At 36.3% G+C, this 17,286-nt stretch overlaps 2 protein-coding genes across 5 annotated transcripts; both read left to right on the top strand.

Moving 5' to 3' along the window:
• The first annotated feature begins 60 nt into the window (after positions 1-60).
• Positions 61-6,456, top strand: LOC308704858 (glutathione S-transferase kappa 1-like). Of its 2 annotated transcripts, none has more exons than XM_081389460.1 (9): positions 61-135; positions 1,173-1,213; positions 1,303-1,374; positions 1,462-1,543; positions 3,927-4,055; positions 4,204-4,349; positions 4,667-4,783; positions 4,870-4,963; positions 5,152-6,456. In XM_081389460.1, exons 3-9 carry the CDS (start codon positions 1,303-1,305, stop codon positions 5,199-5,201), a joined length of 690 nt encoding a protein of 229 aa, XP_081245586.1. In that variant the 5' UTR covers positions 61-135; positions 1,173-1,213; the 3' UTR covers positions 5,202-6,456. The 2 variants fall into 2 exon arrangements, with proteins under 2 accessions (XP_081245586.1, XP_081245587.1); XM_081389461.1 differs by lacking the exon at positions 61-135 and adding an exon at positions 960-1,026.
• On the top strand, positions 5,564-16,893 carry LOC308704859 (glutathione S-transferase kappa 1-like). 3 transcript variants are annotated; one of them, XM_081389462.1, is made up of 8 exons: positions 5,564-5,641; positions 13,932-14,003; positions 14,100-14,181; positions 14,369-14,485; positions 15,272-15,417; positions 15,839-15,955; positions 16,064-16,157; positions 16,782-16,893. In XM_081389462.1, exons 2-8 carry the CDS (start codon positions 13,932-13,934, stop codon positions 16,829-16,831), a joined length of 678 nt encoding a protein of 225 aa, XP_081245588.1. In that variant the 5' UTR covers positions 5,564-5,641; the 3' UTR covers positions 16,832-16,893. The 3 variants fall into 3 exon arrangements, with proteins under 3 accessions (XP_081245588.1, XP_081245590.1, XP_081245589.1); XM_081389463.1 differs by lacking the exon at positions 5,564-5,641 and adding an exon at positions 7,503-7,630; XM_081389464.1 differs by lacking the exon at positions 16,064-16,157.
• Positions 16,894-17,286: the final 393 nt, after the last annotated feature.

Consider the following 17,286-nt stretch of genomic DNA (forward strand, 5'->3'; position numbering starts at 1 on the left):
ACATAACAAAACGCACTAACTGAAAAAAATCTGGCGACCGCTTTAACAGACGGGAACCCTCACTTTGACTGCTTGGGGGTGGAGCGAGCATCGGTGAAGGAGTTCAAGCACTACGGAAACATTTGGAATTCGTTGGTAATAAACTAATTCCATTTACTTAAATTGTAACTGCATTCGTTCAATCGCAGCACTGTCATGTTATTATAATAAAAAATGTATTAAAAAAATTATTTAAAAAAAAAAGATTGTTTTAAATCGAAGGTTTATCGTGCAAAAAAAAATGGCTGACGGTTAGTTTTTAATCAGAAGCCAGTTATTTTTATTGCATTTACTGTTTACTTCAGCAGATCTAAAAATCGTTTCTATAAATTCTGAACTTTACGTGCTGCTCACGCCTATCTCGGAAGATGTTATGGGAGAAACGAATCTTTTTAAAGCTTCGAATCAAGTGAACCAATTGCTTTGCAAAATGATTCACTGTTTCGAAGCGTTCGAAGCTAGTGAACCCTGCTGGTCAGAACAGTGGAAATGTAACAAAAACTAGCAAGGCCAAACATGCATAAAACACCTTTTACAAACACATTGCAAATGTTTTATTGAAAGTAAAATCTATCAAATGCAATTAACTAATCATCTAATAAGATTAAATATCAAGTGTCTATGTAATATGTGCTCTTTTATCAATTTTCATGGCGTGTTTTGTTTGTTGCATCATGGATTGCTCATCTAATCACAGGCCAATAAGAGACTACTAACCAGTACATTTTTTAATTATACTAATGTTTAACGTGAACAAATGTATACATCTGATCAGAGATCAGGTAAAATGGGTAAAACCCATAGACACTTGAGGGCGATCTAAGTTAATCCGCATTTTTCATGAGTTTATATGTTTATAGAGTCCCCCAAATCACGTGACTTTGTTTGATACACGCTCCGAACCACTGATTCGAAATAAAAGATTCAAAAAGCTTCATGAAGCACTGCAGTGTCAAATGCGAAATCGCCCAACACTACTTGTTGAAGGTCGTTCGCAATTTATGCAAATACAATTTATTGTAGTTAATATAATTTAACCAATCTTTGCTAGACTGTCGTAGCAAATGAGCGATATTCTGCCATAAACATTGGGTCTATTTGTTTCTCGATCTAATTGTGTTGAACTTTTACAGTTTCTTTTCAAGTACAGCAGTGAGACTGACTGACGCCAAGGGTAATGTGCACTGCGCATGCATGTAAATGACATTGTTTGAATACTTTTTAGTGTATGTTGGGAGATGCGAATATACTTATTCGTTACAGATGTCCAGTCCCAGAAAAGTGGTCGAATTGTTTTATGATGTCGTTTCTCCGTATTCCTGGCTGGCATTTGAGGTACATTATGTTTTCGCCCCTTGGTATAGTTCATTGAAATCCATGCTGCTTAATGTTTTCATATTTGTATTGATTGTGTGTTTTAAGGTGCTGTGTCGCTATAGAAATGTTTGGAACATCGACCTCAAATTTAAACCAGCATTTTTAGGGGGAGTCATGCAAGGCGCAGGTAATAAAGAAATAACATGTCCACAATCACAAAATATACAAAAATCATAATCAGAAAGAGCTTTATTGCCAAGTGCGCTTGCACATACAAGGAATTTACCTTGGCATTGAAGCATTCAGTACACACATATAAATATAACAAGACACATAATAGCATTTAAAAATAACAAATATAAAAAAGTATAAAACATGTATAGTGTAATTTTATTAAACATTAAGATATGTTTGTAGAAAAGTCTGGGTACTATGTGAATAAAACCAGGAGGCTTTTGGCCTCAGTCACTATGACCCACAACTGTGGGACAAAGTACAAACTTGCACCTGGACAATGATTAAAAACTGCTCTTTTGATTTGCATGGCCTTCAGTGTTCTCTTGTTTAATGTTTCTTTTTAAAAACAGACCAGCTGGCGGCACGCCACTATTAAAAAGAAGCCAGAATGATAGGAAATTAATTGGGGCAGGCGAAGGAAGATGGGCTACGAGTGAGATTGTCAGATGTTCTGCAGGCATCTCAGCTTTGTTGTCTCAACCAATAAAGTTTTGCCATCTGGACCTCCGTGACTTGGGTACCTTTTGCAAAGAGAAGAAGACTTTTTCCATAACACGTCACATTAACCTTCATACTGTCATGAGAACGTTACGTCACCTACCTGTGATCATATGGGCAAATTTGTCGCAACCTGAAAACCATTACAAACAACTAGATTCAGTTAAAGTTTTATATAGTTTTAAAGGTGACATATTATGTCCCTTTTCACAAGATGTAATATAAATCTATGGTGCCCCCATATCATTTATTATAGCTTGTCAAATTTGCCCCTTTTTGGTTGTGAATAAAAAAGCGCCGTTTCTGTGTGTGTCCCTTTAAAAGCAAATGAGGTGCTGCTCCCGACCTCCCTTAACAAAACACGCAAATCTCATCCAAAATCACAGAAATAACCAGTACCAGAGTGCAGCCTTGTGGAGAGACTCAGGAAGAGGTTGCAACTTTTAGACTGCACCTGGACGTTTCTCAATGGTTAGTGGATACGTTAATGTAGTTGTTGTGGAGTTACATTGATTCATCTCATCGACTTGCAGACATTCATGTTTAACTTTTACACAAGTTGACACAGTCCCCTGAGATCTTTATAAGACATTTTTTGGTAAAAATACCACAAGGATGAAGCCTGAGAGTCGAGAGAGATCCTTTGCTTGAACTTTTGCCATTGCAGTAGAACTGGTTACACTGTTGTCGCTTGCAACACCCAAATGGCGGCGCTGTGGGTGGAAACATGCAGATTAAAGGGCGGTAATATTATAATAAGATCCCCTTCCTACGTCAGAAGGGGAGTGAAATCTGATCCGGTTATTTTTTGACATGCTTGATGAGAAAGGCTTACCAAAACAAAGTTACTGTGTTGTCACTTTTCACATTTTCTGGGTTGGTAGATGCACTGGGGACCCGATTATAACACTTAAAGGGTTAGTTCACCCAAAAATGAAAATTATGTCATTAATGACTCACCCTCATGTCGTTCCAAGCCCGTAAGACCTCCGTTCATCTTCGGAACACAGTTTAAGATATTTTAGATTTAGTCCGAGAGCTTTCTGTTCCTCTATTAAAGTCAATGGACGTGTCACTGTTCCCATCCAGAAAGGCAATACAGACATCATCAAAGTAGTCCATGTGACATCAGTGGCTCAATCTTAAGTTTATCAAGCGTCGAGAATACTTTTTGTGCGCAAAAACAAACAAAAATAACGACTTTATTCCACTATTCATTTCCTTCTCTCTGGGCCTCGTAGTGTTTTTGCGCAGTGTTGCACGTCATCATGCATCACACATGACCAGCGTCGGCCAATAGTGAGCCTACGTGGTGACGTGCAACACAGACACGCTGCGCAAAAACACTACGAGGCCCAGAGAGAAGGAAATGAATAGTGGAATAGAGTCGTTATTTTTGTTTGTTTTTGCGCACAAAAAGTATTTTCGACGCTTGATAAACTTAAGATTGAGCCACTGATGTCACATGGACTACTTTGATGATGTCTGTATTGCCTTTCTGGACATGGACAGTATGCCGTCCATTGACTTTCAATGGAGGAACAGAAAGCTCTCTAGAAAGCTCTCACTAAATCTAAAATATCTTAAACTGTGTTCCGAAGATGAACGGAGGTCTTACGGGCTTGGAACGACATGAGGGTGAGTCATTAATGACATAATTTTCATTTTTGGGTGAACTAACCCTTTAAACATGGAAAAAGTCAGATTCTCATGATATGTCCCCTTTAAACCGTATTATTATATATATTATTCTAAATTAATGTTGATGTATGTATGTGACATTGTGCTTTAATAGATGACAAGATAATACATTATCAAGTTTCTTCTATTTCTAGATAACCGCCCCCCTGGAATGGTCCCTAATAAGTTTTATTACATGAACACCGATCTGAAACGTCTGTCTGAGTACTTTGTGGTCCCTTTGAATCCACCTTCAAATCCTTTTGAGGCGATGTTTGAGAAAGGTATTCAAACTGCTGTTTCTTTACGATGACACTGATGATCACATGCACAATGCAAGCCATACTTGTGTTCTAAAACAAGGAGTTGTGTTTGTAGGTAAAATCACTTTTACTCTTTTTATTTTCTCTTGTCCTCCATCTTTCCATGTAGGCACTTTGAATGCGATGCGTTTTGTGACAGCTGTTGCAGAAAAGGACAAAGAGGGGCACGTGGTGGTGGAGAGGGTGTCTAGAGAGCTGTGGAAAAGAATCTGGAGCACTGATCAGGACATTACCCAGCCTGCCTCATTAATTGAGGTATCAAATACCCTAGATTAGCGCTCTTTAAAGTCAGCATGAAATGGAAGTTGCGATAGACTTTTCTTCCCAATTGTTACATATATCAGAATGTAGGCCGGGACTTGATTTTGTCTTTTGGGAATTGATTGGATTTTAGGAAGTTGGGCGTTGTTAACTAAATAGTGCCAGTTTTCAGTCAGTAAATTGACATGTTAATCTTCTAATACTTCATAAAACTATATACATGAAAAAATTTCTTGATATCATCCATTGTACTTCACCACTGACTTGACTTCAGTGTGTTCACTATTGTTATGCCTTTCTGTTTTGAACAGGCGGGATTAAAGGCAGGTCTCTCAGCCAATGAGGTGAAGGAAATTCTGACCCTCGCCAAATCTCAGCCAATCAAAGACAAGCTGAAGAGTGCCACACAGGAAGTACTGAAATATAGAGTCAGTGCCTTTTACTTGCGTCTTTGCACCCTTTGTCTTTCTAACTAAAATGTTTCTTACAGTGATTTTCCCTTCCGTTTTTGCAGTGCTTTGGTTTTCCATTTATTGTGTGTCATGTGAATGGAAAGGCTGAGGTCTTCTTTGGCTCTGACAGATTTGAGCTCATGGCTCATTGCATCGGTAACTTTGGATTTCTACTTCTTTTATTAGATAGGATAATGGTTATATTTATCATACCCAGTTTACTTAATGGTTTATTGTACTTTATCATGTTTTAAACCAAAAATTCTTTAGTAATCTTGGGATATTAAAATCTTAGGTTATATTCTGTTCATTGTCCAATCACTTTCTTTCTTTTTGTGTTCCAGGGGAGAAGTGGATGGGGCCTCAGCCTCTCAAAACCACAGCCAAAATGTGATCACTACTCCTCCATACTCCATATTTCAACAACTTCTAAATAAAATTTTAATATGATGTAAATTCACTTTTTTTTACAGCAAACATAAACACAAAATAATAAAGGAAAGCCATTGAGACAGAAATAAGATTTATGTCTATATGCTTATCATGGCTGCATTTATTTGATCAAAAATACAGTAAAAACAGTAATAATGTGAAATGTTCTTACAATTTAAAATAAATGTTTTCTATTTTAATATATTTTAAAATGTAATTTATATGTGATGGCAAAGCTGTATTTCAGTTAATATGGGTAATATACTATCCAACATTGTCGATCCTTACTCCAGTCTAGTAGGTGGCAGAAAAGCACTATAAACTTGTCTGACAACCGCTATTGAACAGAATCAGAAGAAGAAACCGAATAAGAAGGCGAAGGGTTACTAACACTAGCTAAGGGTAAGTTGAGGACATGCATTTAAATACTATTTTCCAGTTTTCAAGTGTGAACACCGTAACCAAATGCAGCTGGTAAAAAATCTCAGCACATCAGCCATGGTTCTCAACTCTTACAAACATCGGATTCAAGGACATATTCAAGGACACCTTCAAATTTCATATCAAGCAACTATCGAAATCACAGCAAAATATTTAATATGTGAACAACTTTTTTAAAGCTTAGTATCTTATTCTTAATGCTTACAATTGGTCAATGTTTTCAGGTCAACTGTAGAGACAAAATCATGCCAGATATATTTTCAAAAATAAATCAATAAAATAAAAGTATCTTAACTTCATTGCGGTTCACGGTTTTACTGAATTCAAAACTGCACACTAGCATAGTACTCTATTTCTTCCATATAAATACATGACAGAAATAGTACAAGCCGCATGCTAGCATGTGATTTGGATTTTAGCCAAGGGAACGGGTCGAAACGTACCAACCTGGAATTTGCATCAGTTTTGGACGCATACCGACCCAGTACAGTAAATCATGGCAATCAGGTTTCGATTGCACTTAAGAAAGTAAGAAATACATTTCAGAGAAATGCTTCATCTGGTGTACCTTGTAAAAGCACTTTCCCCAAGATTTTTTACTGATATGTTATTTCTGTGGGTTAAAGAAAGAGAATGTTGTTCACTCTATTATTTTTTATCTTGGAATGTTTTAAAGTTCATCTTTCTGAAGAAGATGCATTTTTCTTATTTCTGTTCAGCTGAATTTTGATATGTAAGTGATGTTAATTGTGTTAATTGATTATAATTTAATTGTCAATAAAAAAACATAAAAATCATGGCTGAGTGGAGATACAGGTTGTTGTTTTTTCAACGGGGATACAGACTCACAAAGCAGATAAATCCACATATACATATTTAACAGTTTCACACTTTTTCTCTACATCAGTTATTCCCACAAAGACCATACTTCTCTTAAAAGTCTTGCAGGATCTTGAAGGATTGTAGTTTTCCTGATGGATTCCTGATGGAATTCTGTAGGTTGATCCACATACTTGTCCTGCAAGATTGCATAATGTTATATTTATTATGATGTATTATATACCTGTAAGACATCAGTATTGACTGGTGCTTTTTAGCAATTGAATTTTTTTTTTTTTTAATTTAAACGGCCTGCAGAGAAGTCAATGTCCTAAGAGTAAAAGAATCAAGAACTAAAGGGCCTGAACTTTTTTTCTTTTCTTTTTTCAATAAAGCAGATAATTGCAAAAAGGTAGCATATTTATAAACATGATTCTAGAACTTTTCATGTGAACACAATTTTTAACATTTAGAGATTATTAACAGATTTGAACAAAAATTACTTTGGCATCGCATTTTTAACATTGCTTTGTCTCCTGCGTCTGTCTGGGCTGATCGAACTTACTTTTTTGTTTACTATTTCGAATATCAATAGCTGTTGATAGTGTTAGTCTATAGCTAACACTTTTACAATGCTCTTTCCTATTAAAATAAAAAATTGCAGTACACACACACATACATACATACATACATACATACATACATACATACATAATGTTTTATATACAGTCGTGCTCAGAATTAATCATACCCCTGGTAAATATGATCAAAAATGGCTGTAAAAAATAAATCTGCATCGTTTATCCTTTTGATCTTTCATTCAAAAAATTCGCAAAATCCTAAACTTTCATTTAAGTAAAAGAATTGAAAGTGGGGGGGAAATCACATTATAAAATAAATGTTTTTCTCCAAAACACGTTGGCCACAATTATTCATACCTTTTTATTAAATAACTTTTTGCAATCTCCTTTTGCCAAGATAACTGCTCTGAGTCTTCTATAATGCCTGATGAGTTTGGGGAACAACTGACAAGAGATCAGAGACCATTCCTCCATACAGAATCTCTCCAGATCCTTCAGATTCCCAGATCCATGTTGGTTCTTCTTCTCTTCAGTGCACTCCACTCTTCAGGTCAGGGGACTGGGACGGTCATGGCAGAAGCTTCATTTTGTGCTCCCTAACACATTTTGTGTTGATTTTGATGTTTGTTTTGGATCGTTGTCCTGATGGAAGATCCAACCACGGCCCATTATAAGATTTAGCAGAAGGCGTCAGGTTTTGATTTTTTATCTGTTGATATTTGATAGAATCCACGATGCCATGTATCTGAATAAGAAGTCCAGGACCTCCAGCAGAAAAATAAGCCCACAACATTAAAGATCCAACGGTATATTAAATTGTACACATGGGGTACTTTTTATCCTTGTGTGCACCAAACCCATCTAGCATTTTTGCTGCCAAAAAGCTTTTTTTTAGTTTAATCTGACCACAGAACCCTGTGTCGTTTGAAGTTCCAGTCGTGTCTGACAACTGAATATGCTGGAGTTTGTTTTTGGATGAGCGAGGAGCATTTTTCTTGAAAACCTCCCAAACAACATGTGGGGACGTAGGGGTTGTTTGATTTTTTTTCAATGAAAGGTTAGATTTTTGCCAATTTTTTAAATGAAAGATCAAAAGGATAAACGATGCAGATTTATTTTTTACAGCCATTTTTGGTCATATTTACCAGGGGTATGATTAATTCTGAGCACGACTGTATATATTTGTGTGTGTGTGTGTGTGTGCACTGTTAGAAAAATCTGTAGAAATTACAGTATTACTGGCAGCTACTTGCCAGTAACTTACTGTAGATTTAAATTGATGTTATTTACTGGCAACAATTTGTTCAAAATTAAATGAACATTAAACATTTACAAGTCTTTATTTTTACAGAATAAAACTAAAATAACATCCTCATGCAAAGCAATCTGGGTACCAAAATCTGAAGGAAATAAACAGAAAAAGGTTGATGAAGATTTCTGGTTCCCAGAATGCTTTGCATTAGATTGTTATTTTATAATTTTATTCTTTAAAGACAAAGACTTGTTAATGTTTAATGTTCATTTAACTTTGAACAAACTGTTGCCAGTAATAACATACATTTAAATCTACAGTAAGTTATTGGCAAACAGCTGCAAAACTACAGCAAATTTTTTACAGTGTGTGTGTGTGTGTGTGTGTGTGTGTGTGTGTGTGTGTGTGTGTGTGTGTGTGTGTGTGTGTGTGTGTGTGTGTGTTAAAATATAGAGAGAAAGAGAGAGAGAGAGTGTGTCCAGGATATATATATAAGTTTATACTCAAATGTACACATCATATAAAAAAATATACAAACAAAAGACAAGAGCCTCGTCATTAACTAGTTCACATTTCTATGGCAATACTATCTATACTAACACACCAGGAATAGGAATAGGAATAGGTATCAGGAATAGCCTTCCTGATACTGTTCGTTGCTCAGACTCGCTCTCCCAGTTTAAAACTAGATTAAAGACGCATCTCTTCAGCCAGGCATTCATATAATATTTTAATCTTACAGTTAAATCCGGTCTCTACTTCATAAACGCCAGAGGAGAACTGGCCCCCGACTGAGCCTGGGTTCTCCCAAGGTTTTTTTTTTTTTTCTCCATTAGGTCACCTGATGGAGTTTTTCGGTTCCTTGCCACTGTTGCCTTTGGCTTGCTCAGTTGGGGATACTTACAGTTTTTCTCGATTGCTTAAACACTATAACCACGCTTTTGAACTAAATTTTCAAAACCATAACGCCATTTATCAAAAGGCACACCCATTTCCCTAAACTATAAACACTATTCCCTGTTTTGACACATGAGTCAGATGTGTTGAACTGTCACTGCAAAACTCTACACACAAATCCCTTCATTTCTCATTGCTTAGACCATGTTGTCATTTAGAAAGCACTAGCATTCAATATTGTTCACTCAAGTCAGCACAGCTTCAGCTCAGTTAGCACACAATTACCCAGGTTTCCACCTAAGAGTCAAAATTTAACACACATCAATCAGAACCTTCAATAGATAGATAAAAGGGCCCAAATCAGTTTATTGCGTTTTGGAACAATGGATCCAGAAAGACATGAAGGAAGAGGGATAAGAATGAGGAGGAGGAAGGGCAAGGACAAGAAGACAAGCAGTCTCAGATGAAATTCAAGCCACTCTAGTTGCCCATGTCTTTATCAATGGTATGACTATGAGGGAGGCTCGGCTACGAGTAAGGCCAAATTTGAGTCGCTTTACCGTCGCCTCGAGAACCTTCAGGGAGGTGTGGTGGCAAACAAAATTCTATCACTGAATAAGAGACAAACATTTCCAATAGTCTTTGATGAGATTTATTTTCTTGCAAGAAAAGGCCAGCAGTCATACAGTCACACAGTGTGTCTGCAGAGTGTGACAGTGAAGGGAGGGCATCCTTTCTCCTTTATAGTCTTGACTCCCAGAATGTTATCTTTCTAGGCAAATGATGGTATTTCAACCATATGTGGAACATTCTTAGACGTGTGTGTCCATCATATTGTATCCTTGAGTGGAGGCCCTCCTGTTACGTCCCAACACTCTTTACCATTCCAATACAATTCGAATTCCATATTAGAATATGGTTTGTGTGTGCTCTTTTACTGTCATATGTTGGTCACACACATCTTACTGTAAGTAAATATAAAAAAATATATAAAAAATTAGAGGAGAGAGTTAAAAAAAAAAGAGTAAAAAAAACAGTAAAACAGGAAAAAATATATATTTTTGTGTGTGTGTGTTTTCTGTGTATGAATAAAAATGTGCCAATGTATCCATTGGTTGTGTCTTTTGTGTTCATCATGTGAAAAGGTTTGTGATGGGGGGAACCACAAGCAACATAACTTACCAGTTTTGGAAATGTTGTTTTGAATTTATTGCACTGGTGTCTTAGACTATGTTGTAGTGTGTGTGATTTTGAGGGCTTGTGTGTCCTGTTTGAGGGCAAAGTTTGGTTTTTCAGCAAGAGTGAATGGTTTTGAGTGTAGAGCTTCATTTTGACCTGAAAATAGGATGTTTGGGGAAATGGGTAAGACGTTATGGATTTGTGTTTATAGTTTTGAGAATACGAGGCATAGTTTCAAGAAATGTGTTTAAGCAATCGAGAAAAACTGTAATTTGATTAATCGATTCAACAGTGCTATTGATCTGCATTATCTGCATTACCAAACGTGGATGTTTTACACCAGAAACAAACACTGATGTACTATTTTATTTAATACTGTGAAGCTGCTTTGATACAATCTGTATTGTGAAAAGCGCTACATAAATAAAGTTGACTTGACTTGACTTGACACCAATATGATCCTGTAGCGGTCATGTGATCCAGAAAATGTTGTAATTACGAGTTCTACAAGTTCTGCAGGAATGACGTATTTTTGTAGGCCAAAACCCAGAAACGAGTTAGCATTTTAGCAGTTCCGTTCCATTGTCCTGGAGTCAATAGATTTTTTGAATGGGTTTTTGGTTAAATGCTTGAAATAATGTTTGTGGTGAACACAAGCTTAAGGTATTTTCACAATGTATTCTACAATATAAAATACACCAGTAATACCCTCTTGTAATTCTTAAAAGCTTTTACTTGATTTGTAAAAGGCGTTTGCTAAAGCGTTGGCTAAATGGGACTATAGAGGTTGTCGGGGACATTAAACGTCCTCAAGCTGAACACATAATATCATCTACTCACCAGTCTGCTTTCATATCATCGGTGTGTTCATAATTGTGCTCTTGCAAACTTATAACTCGAACTCTCAGGGAAAATGTTTTTAAACAAAGTGATGGTGACATTGAAGTTATGTGGCAGTGGTGTATTTTTTTTATAGCCTACGTTTAGCTTTTGACTACTGCCGATTGTATTTACTCTTCAAAATTCTAAATCCTGTTTCTCCCATGTCCTGGCTCTCTTGATTCTCTGCCTGTTCCCTTGGATTTCTCTCTTTGCCTCAGCCCTGATCTGTTATTGTTTGGATTGTTTGTGTATGACCCTTGCCTGTTATCTGGATTACGTCTTTGCATTACCCTGTTCAATAAATACTGCATTTGGATCCTCAACCTTCGTGTCTCAAAGCAGTTTGTGACACTGATGCTAACTTCCAGATTGGCCTACAAAAATACGTCATCCCTGCACCACTCTATTGCTGATGACTCGTTTCAGCAGTGTAGAATCTATTCTTTTTTTTAGGAGACAATAACTTTATTTGCCATACACTTTGATCTTGAAAATCTTTGCAGACCTTTTACATTCACAAACAGCTATTATACATGAAAGGTAATATAAAAAAAAAAGCATAATATGTGCACTTCAAAATATCTATATTTCTGCACTAACTAATAAAATATAGTCTGGTCTTAATTTAACTCACAATTTGGTAAACACAAACAGTTGCACTTTTCACATTTTTATTGAGTACTATAAGTGAACCCATTAATTTAGTAAAGCGTAGATCTGGGTTTTGTAGCAATGCCTCCACCAAATATTTTCTGTAGCTGCTTATTTACCTCTTGACCAAATTTGGACCAATGGTCCCCTCCCTTCCCATCCCATCCCATCCCACACACTCAGTCCTCTTTATGTTATTCATGAACACCCAAGTCTTCATGTAAACTTTTTTAACAAGTTACTTTGATAGCACATGAATAACCCCAAAAAGCTCTGATGAATCTTTCAGCAGCAATTTTACGGGCGTGGTAAATAACCGCAGTGATACGCTTATAAAAATAAAGGTGCCAAAAGAATTTTCTGTGATGCGTAGAATAATTTTTGGTTCCCCAAAGAACTTTAGCGCGATATTTTAACTTTGCGCGATATTTCAAAATGCTTTCCGTCATTTTGACATAACAAATAACGATTTTCCCATTTGAAACCTTCCCGTTAACGATGGCAATATAGATTAGAAGTGAAAAGGAGGAGAATATTGCGACATAAACGAAGAGCGTACTGAACATAAACTGAAGAGCGTACCACAGTGCGCAGTGCCTGTTGTCTTTCATATTATTACAGCGGAAAAGGAATAATCAGGAGAAGCAGAACACAGAAAATAACTCTTACCATAGTCCATAGATAATAGGTGATCATCTGTCTTCTTTTTTGAACCTTAAAAAAGTGTTTCATATAGCCTAAAATGTCCAAGATTTATTTTCCTATTGACGTGCTCTCTTCGACACTATCTGTCTAATGGGATTTGTCTAATGGTATTTTCAATGCGTAGACCGTTCTCTGTAGAATCCCGCCTTCTCGCACGACACAATTGGTCGATAGCGTACAATGCCTGGACGCTATTGGTCAAAGAACTTTTCAATCATTACCCTCAGTGTAATAATGGATTTACATATTACAGCTTTGGATACTATTGAACCCGGGAGCAAGAGCTGTGTGGTGTTGTGCAGAGATGTAAAATACCTGAAAACCATACTTGAGTAGAAGTACAGATAGCCTACCTTACGGTGCAAATGACTCCATTGCAATTTAGTGCAATTCCATTGCAAAGTCACCAAGTCCTACCCCCGGTTTCACAAACGAGTCGCAGGCTAAAATGTATGTTTGAACTGTTTTAAAGGGTTAGTTCACCCAAAAATAAAAATGATCCCATGATTTACTCGCCCTCAAGCCATCCTAGGAGTGTATGCCTTTCTTCTTTCAACCAAAAACAATCAGAGTTATATAAAAAATATATCCTGGCTCCTCCAAGCTTTATAATGGGAGTGAATATAGTCTGAGTTTTTGAAGCTCGAAAAAAGCGCATCAATCCATAAAAAAGTAATCCATACAGCTCTAGGGGGTTAATAAAGGCCTAGAAGCAAAGAGATGCATTTTTTTAGGAAAAATATCCATATTTATAACTTTATAAACTATAATCACTGGCTTCAGTAACTGCCGAACACAAGTCGAGTACCGGTGGAAGAGTGACCTCTGACACCGGAATACCAGTGATTATAGTTATAAAGTTGTAAATATGGATATCTTTAGGCTCTATAACTCCCATTATAAAACTTGGAAGAGCCAGGATATATTTTTTTATATAAATCTGATTGTTTTTGTCTGAAAGAAGAAAGTCATATACACCTAGGGTGGCTTGAGTTTGAGTAAATTATGGGCTAATTTTCATTTTTGGTTGAACTAACCCTTTAACCGAAAGCAATTTGCACACCAAAGACATATCTTAAAATATGTCAGATATGTCAAAATCAATAATCTGTGATTTGTTACTTCCCTTCAACAATTTTGATGGCATCATTCTGCACTTCAGCTTCTCATCATGTCCAAATGCTCTATAGAATCGGAAGCATCCCTACATTGCAGGGAAAATTAAATTGTCCACATGCTAACCTATTAATGTTTGTGATTGTTATAATGTGCTTATTTATTACAGATGTTCAGTTCCGGAAAAGTGGTCAAGCTATACTATGATGTTGCCTCTCCTTACTCCTGGCTGGCATTTGAGGTGCGTAATGTTTTTATTATGCGTTTATTAACATGGTTAATTGAAATCTAATATGCTCAAGATGTTTTAATGTATTTGTTGATTGTGTGTGTTAAGGTGCTGTGTCGCTATAGAAATGTTTGGAACATCGACCTCAAATTGAAACCAGCATATTTAGGAGGAGTCATACACGGCTCAGGTAATGGGGAAATTACATAATAGATATTCCAGACTGCAAATGTATCTCTTTTATAATTAATCACTTTATTAAAAATAATAATAATAATAATAAATGTGAATCTACTGGGAGCAATAATCTAACCGCTTAAGAAGAACTTGTAACAAATCTTTTTTTTTACAGATTTCAAGTTTGTTCTTTTTTCTAGGTAACCAGCCCCCTGGATGTATCCCTAATAAGATTCAGTACATGGCCTCAGATCTGAAGCTGCTGTCTGAGTACTTTGGGGTCCCTATGTTTAAACCTTCAAACATGTATGGGACAGGTATTCAAGCCACTGCTTCTCTACGATGGCACTCATGACCAGATTTATAATGTGCCATGCAAGCCATACTTGTTTTCTTTATCTCATAAACAAAATAATTTTGTACTGTTTCCAGGGAATTTTTTATTGTTTTACTGGAATTTTGTTTTACTGGAATAGCCAATGCTATATTTTGTGCAAATTTAAACTTAAAGGGAACATTCCCTCCAAAATTAAAATTAGTCCATGATTTAGACACCCCCCAAACTATCCTAGGTATATATGACTTTCTTCTTTCAGACGAAAACAATCGGAGATATATTAAAAAATGTCTCTTCCAAGCTTTATAATGGCAGTGAATGGAGGACAAATTTTGAATCCCAAAAAGTGCATCCATCCATCCATCATAAACGTTCTCCACACGGCTCCGGGGGTTAAAAAAAGGCCTTCTGAAGCGAAGCGATGCGTTTGTTTAAGAAAAATATCCGTATTTAAAACTTTATCGACTAAAATAACTAGCTTCCGGCAGACCCCATTCACTGCCATTATAAAGCTTGGAAGAGCCAGGACATTTTTTAATTTAACTCCGATTGTATTTGTCTGAAAGAAGAATGTCATATACACCTAGGATGGCTTGAGGGTGAGTAAATCATGGGGTAATTTTCATTTTTGGGTGAACTAACCCTTTAAGTGCTAAATTTTGGCACTAAACTTGTCCAATTAGAATGTTTTCACACTCTAAAACAGGATATTCTTGTGCTTGTGAATCACATCTCTTTTTTGTCCTTTTTTCTCTTGACATTTTAGACTCTTTGTTTCCGATGCGTTTTGTGACAGCTGTAGCAGAGCAGTACAAAAAGGGAGATGTGCTGTTGGAGAGGGTGTCTAGAGAGCTGTGGAAAAGAATGTGGCGCACTCATCAGGACATTACCCAGCCTGCCTCATTCATTGAGGTATCAAATAGCCTACCCAAGATTAAGAAATGAAATCAAATTAATAATAAAAAAAAAAATCACTGGTACAGTGATTTAAATTATTACTCTATACCAGTGGTTGTCAAACCTGTCCTGGAGTACCAAGAGCCCTGCACATTTTGTATGTCTCCCTATATCTGACACACCCATTTCAGGTCATGCAGTCTCTACTGAGTTAAATCAAGTGTGATAGATGAGGGAGACATACAAAATGTGCAGGGCTAGTGGTACTCCAGGAAAGGTTTGAGAACCACTGCTCTATACAATTATACATGTGAGGAAATTTCACGCTATATGTTAGCACTACGATGGAGACGTAATTTCTATCTCGTGAAGACAATAAAACAAATTACTGTCTGGTCATTTATAGTGTTCTCCAATGTCTTTCTGTTTTGCACAGGTGGGATTAAAGGCAGGTCTCTCAACCAATGAGGTGGAGGAAATTCTGACCCTCGCCAAATCTCAGCCAATCAAAGACAAGCTGAAGAGTGTCACAAAGGAAGCACTGGAGTTTAAGGTCAGTGCTTTTACTTGCATCTCTGCACCCTTTGTCTTTCACACCGAAATGTTTTTGTGGTAAAAATATGATAAAACATCCTTACACAGTTTCCCCCCATTTTTGCAGTGCTTTGGTCTTCCATTCATTGTGTGTCATGTGAATGGGAAGGCTGAGGTCTTCTTTGGTTCTGACAGATTTGAGCTCATGGCTTATTTCATCGGTAACTATAAGGAATCTAGACGGTTAACTGATTAACCCATTAACCAACAACTTGTCTGACTACTGCCTTTTTAAAAAAATATGTTTTCCTTTTTATTTTTATTTTTAGAAAGGCTACTCCAACTACTGTCATGATAAAAATAATAAACAATACAATTATGTAAAAAGCTGTTATCTTTTGCAAGATGAGCAAAGTATGGTATGTTATTCATGCTTTGTTATTCAAATGATGAACAGCATTTTGAATTATCCATCTGTGTTTTTGAAATTCACAGAGTACAGATTTGTTGACAAAAAATTGACCTTTGTCATGTTTGTTTGATCACACACGTTTTATCATGTGTTTATGTCTTGCAGGTTAACGGATTTTAACCAGTTAAATATGCTATCGGTTGCTAATGCTATTAATGATAATCAAAGAATTTGCCAAAATGTGCATTCATAGAAAAAATATATTATATTATATTTATTTTATTATATTTTTATATTTACCATGCAATTTTCTCGATGTTTATTGTGCTGTGTCATGGTTTAAACCATAAATTCCTAACTTACCTTTGGATATTCAAATCTTATGTGATATACGTTCATTGTCCAATTTCTTTCTCTTTTTTTTGTGTTCCAGGGGAGAAGTGGATGGGGCCTCAGCCTACCAATATCACAGCCGCAATGTGATCACTACTCCATACTCTTAAATATTTAAAAAACTTCTAAATAAAACTAGTTTAAAAAACCAATGTAAATTCACATTGTTTTTATTTCAACAGCACACACACACACAGAGAGAAGGAGAAAAGAGAACAAAAATAAGCTAGAGAAACAGAAATAGTTAAGTAAGTTACAACCCCAAATCAAGAAAAGTTTTGAAAATTTTGTAAAATGCAAAATCAAGAATCTGTGATTTGTCTCTTTCAACTTTATTTAACTGACAACAGTACAAAGAAAAGATTTTCAATGTTTTCAATGAACAACTTAATGAAGTTCCTAAACGTAAGTTAGGGAGGAGTGAGCCCATCTAATCTTTCAATCAACAGCCTGAGTATATAAGCAGCCGCTTACCTCTCTCTAGCATCAGCTGTTCCAGTATCCCTCCACCTCCCCAAACTCCACCTTTATCTCAGGTTCCTTGC

Source organism: Scardinius erythrophthalmus, assembly GCF_964197995.2.
Source record: "Scardinius erythrophthalmus genome assembly, chromosome: 16".
Classification (NCBI taxonomy): Eukaryota; Metazoa; Chordata; class Actinopteri; order Cypriniformes; family Leuciscidae; genus Scardinius; species Scardinius erythrophthalmus.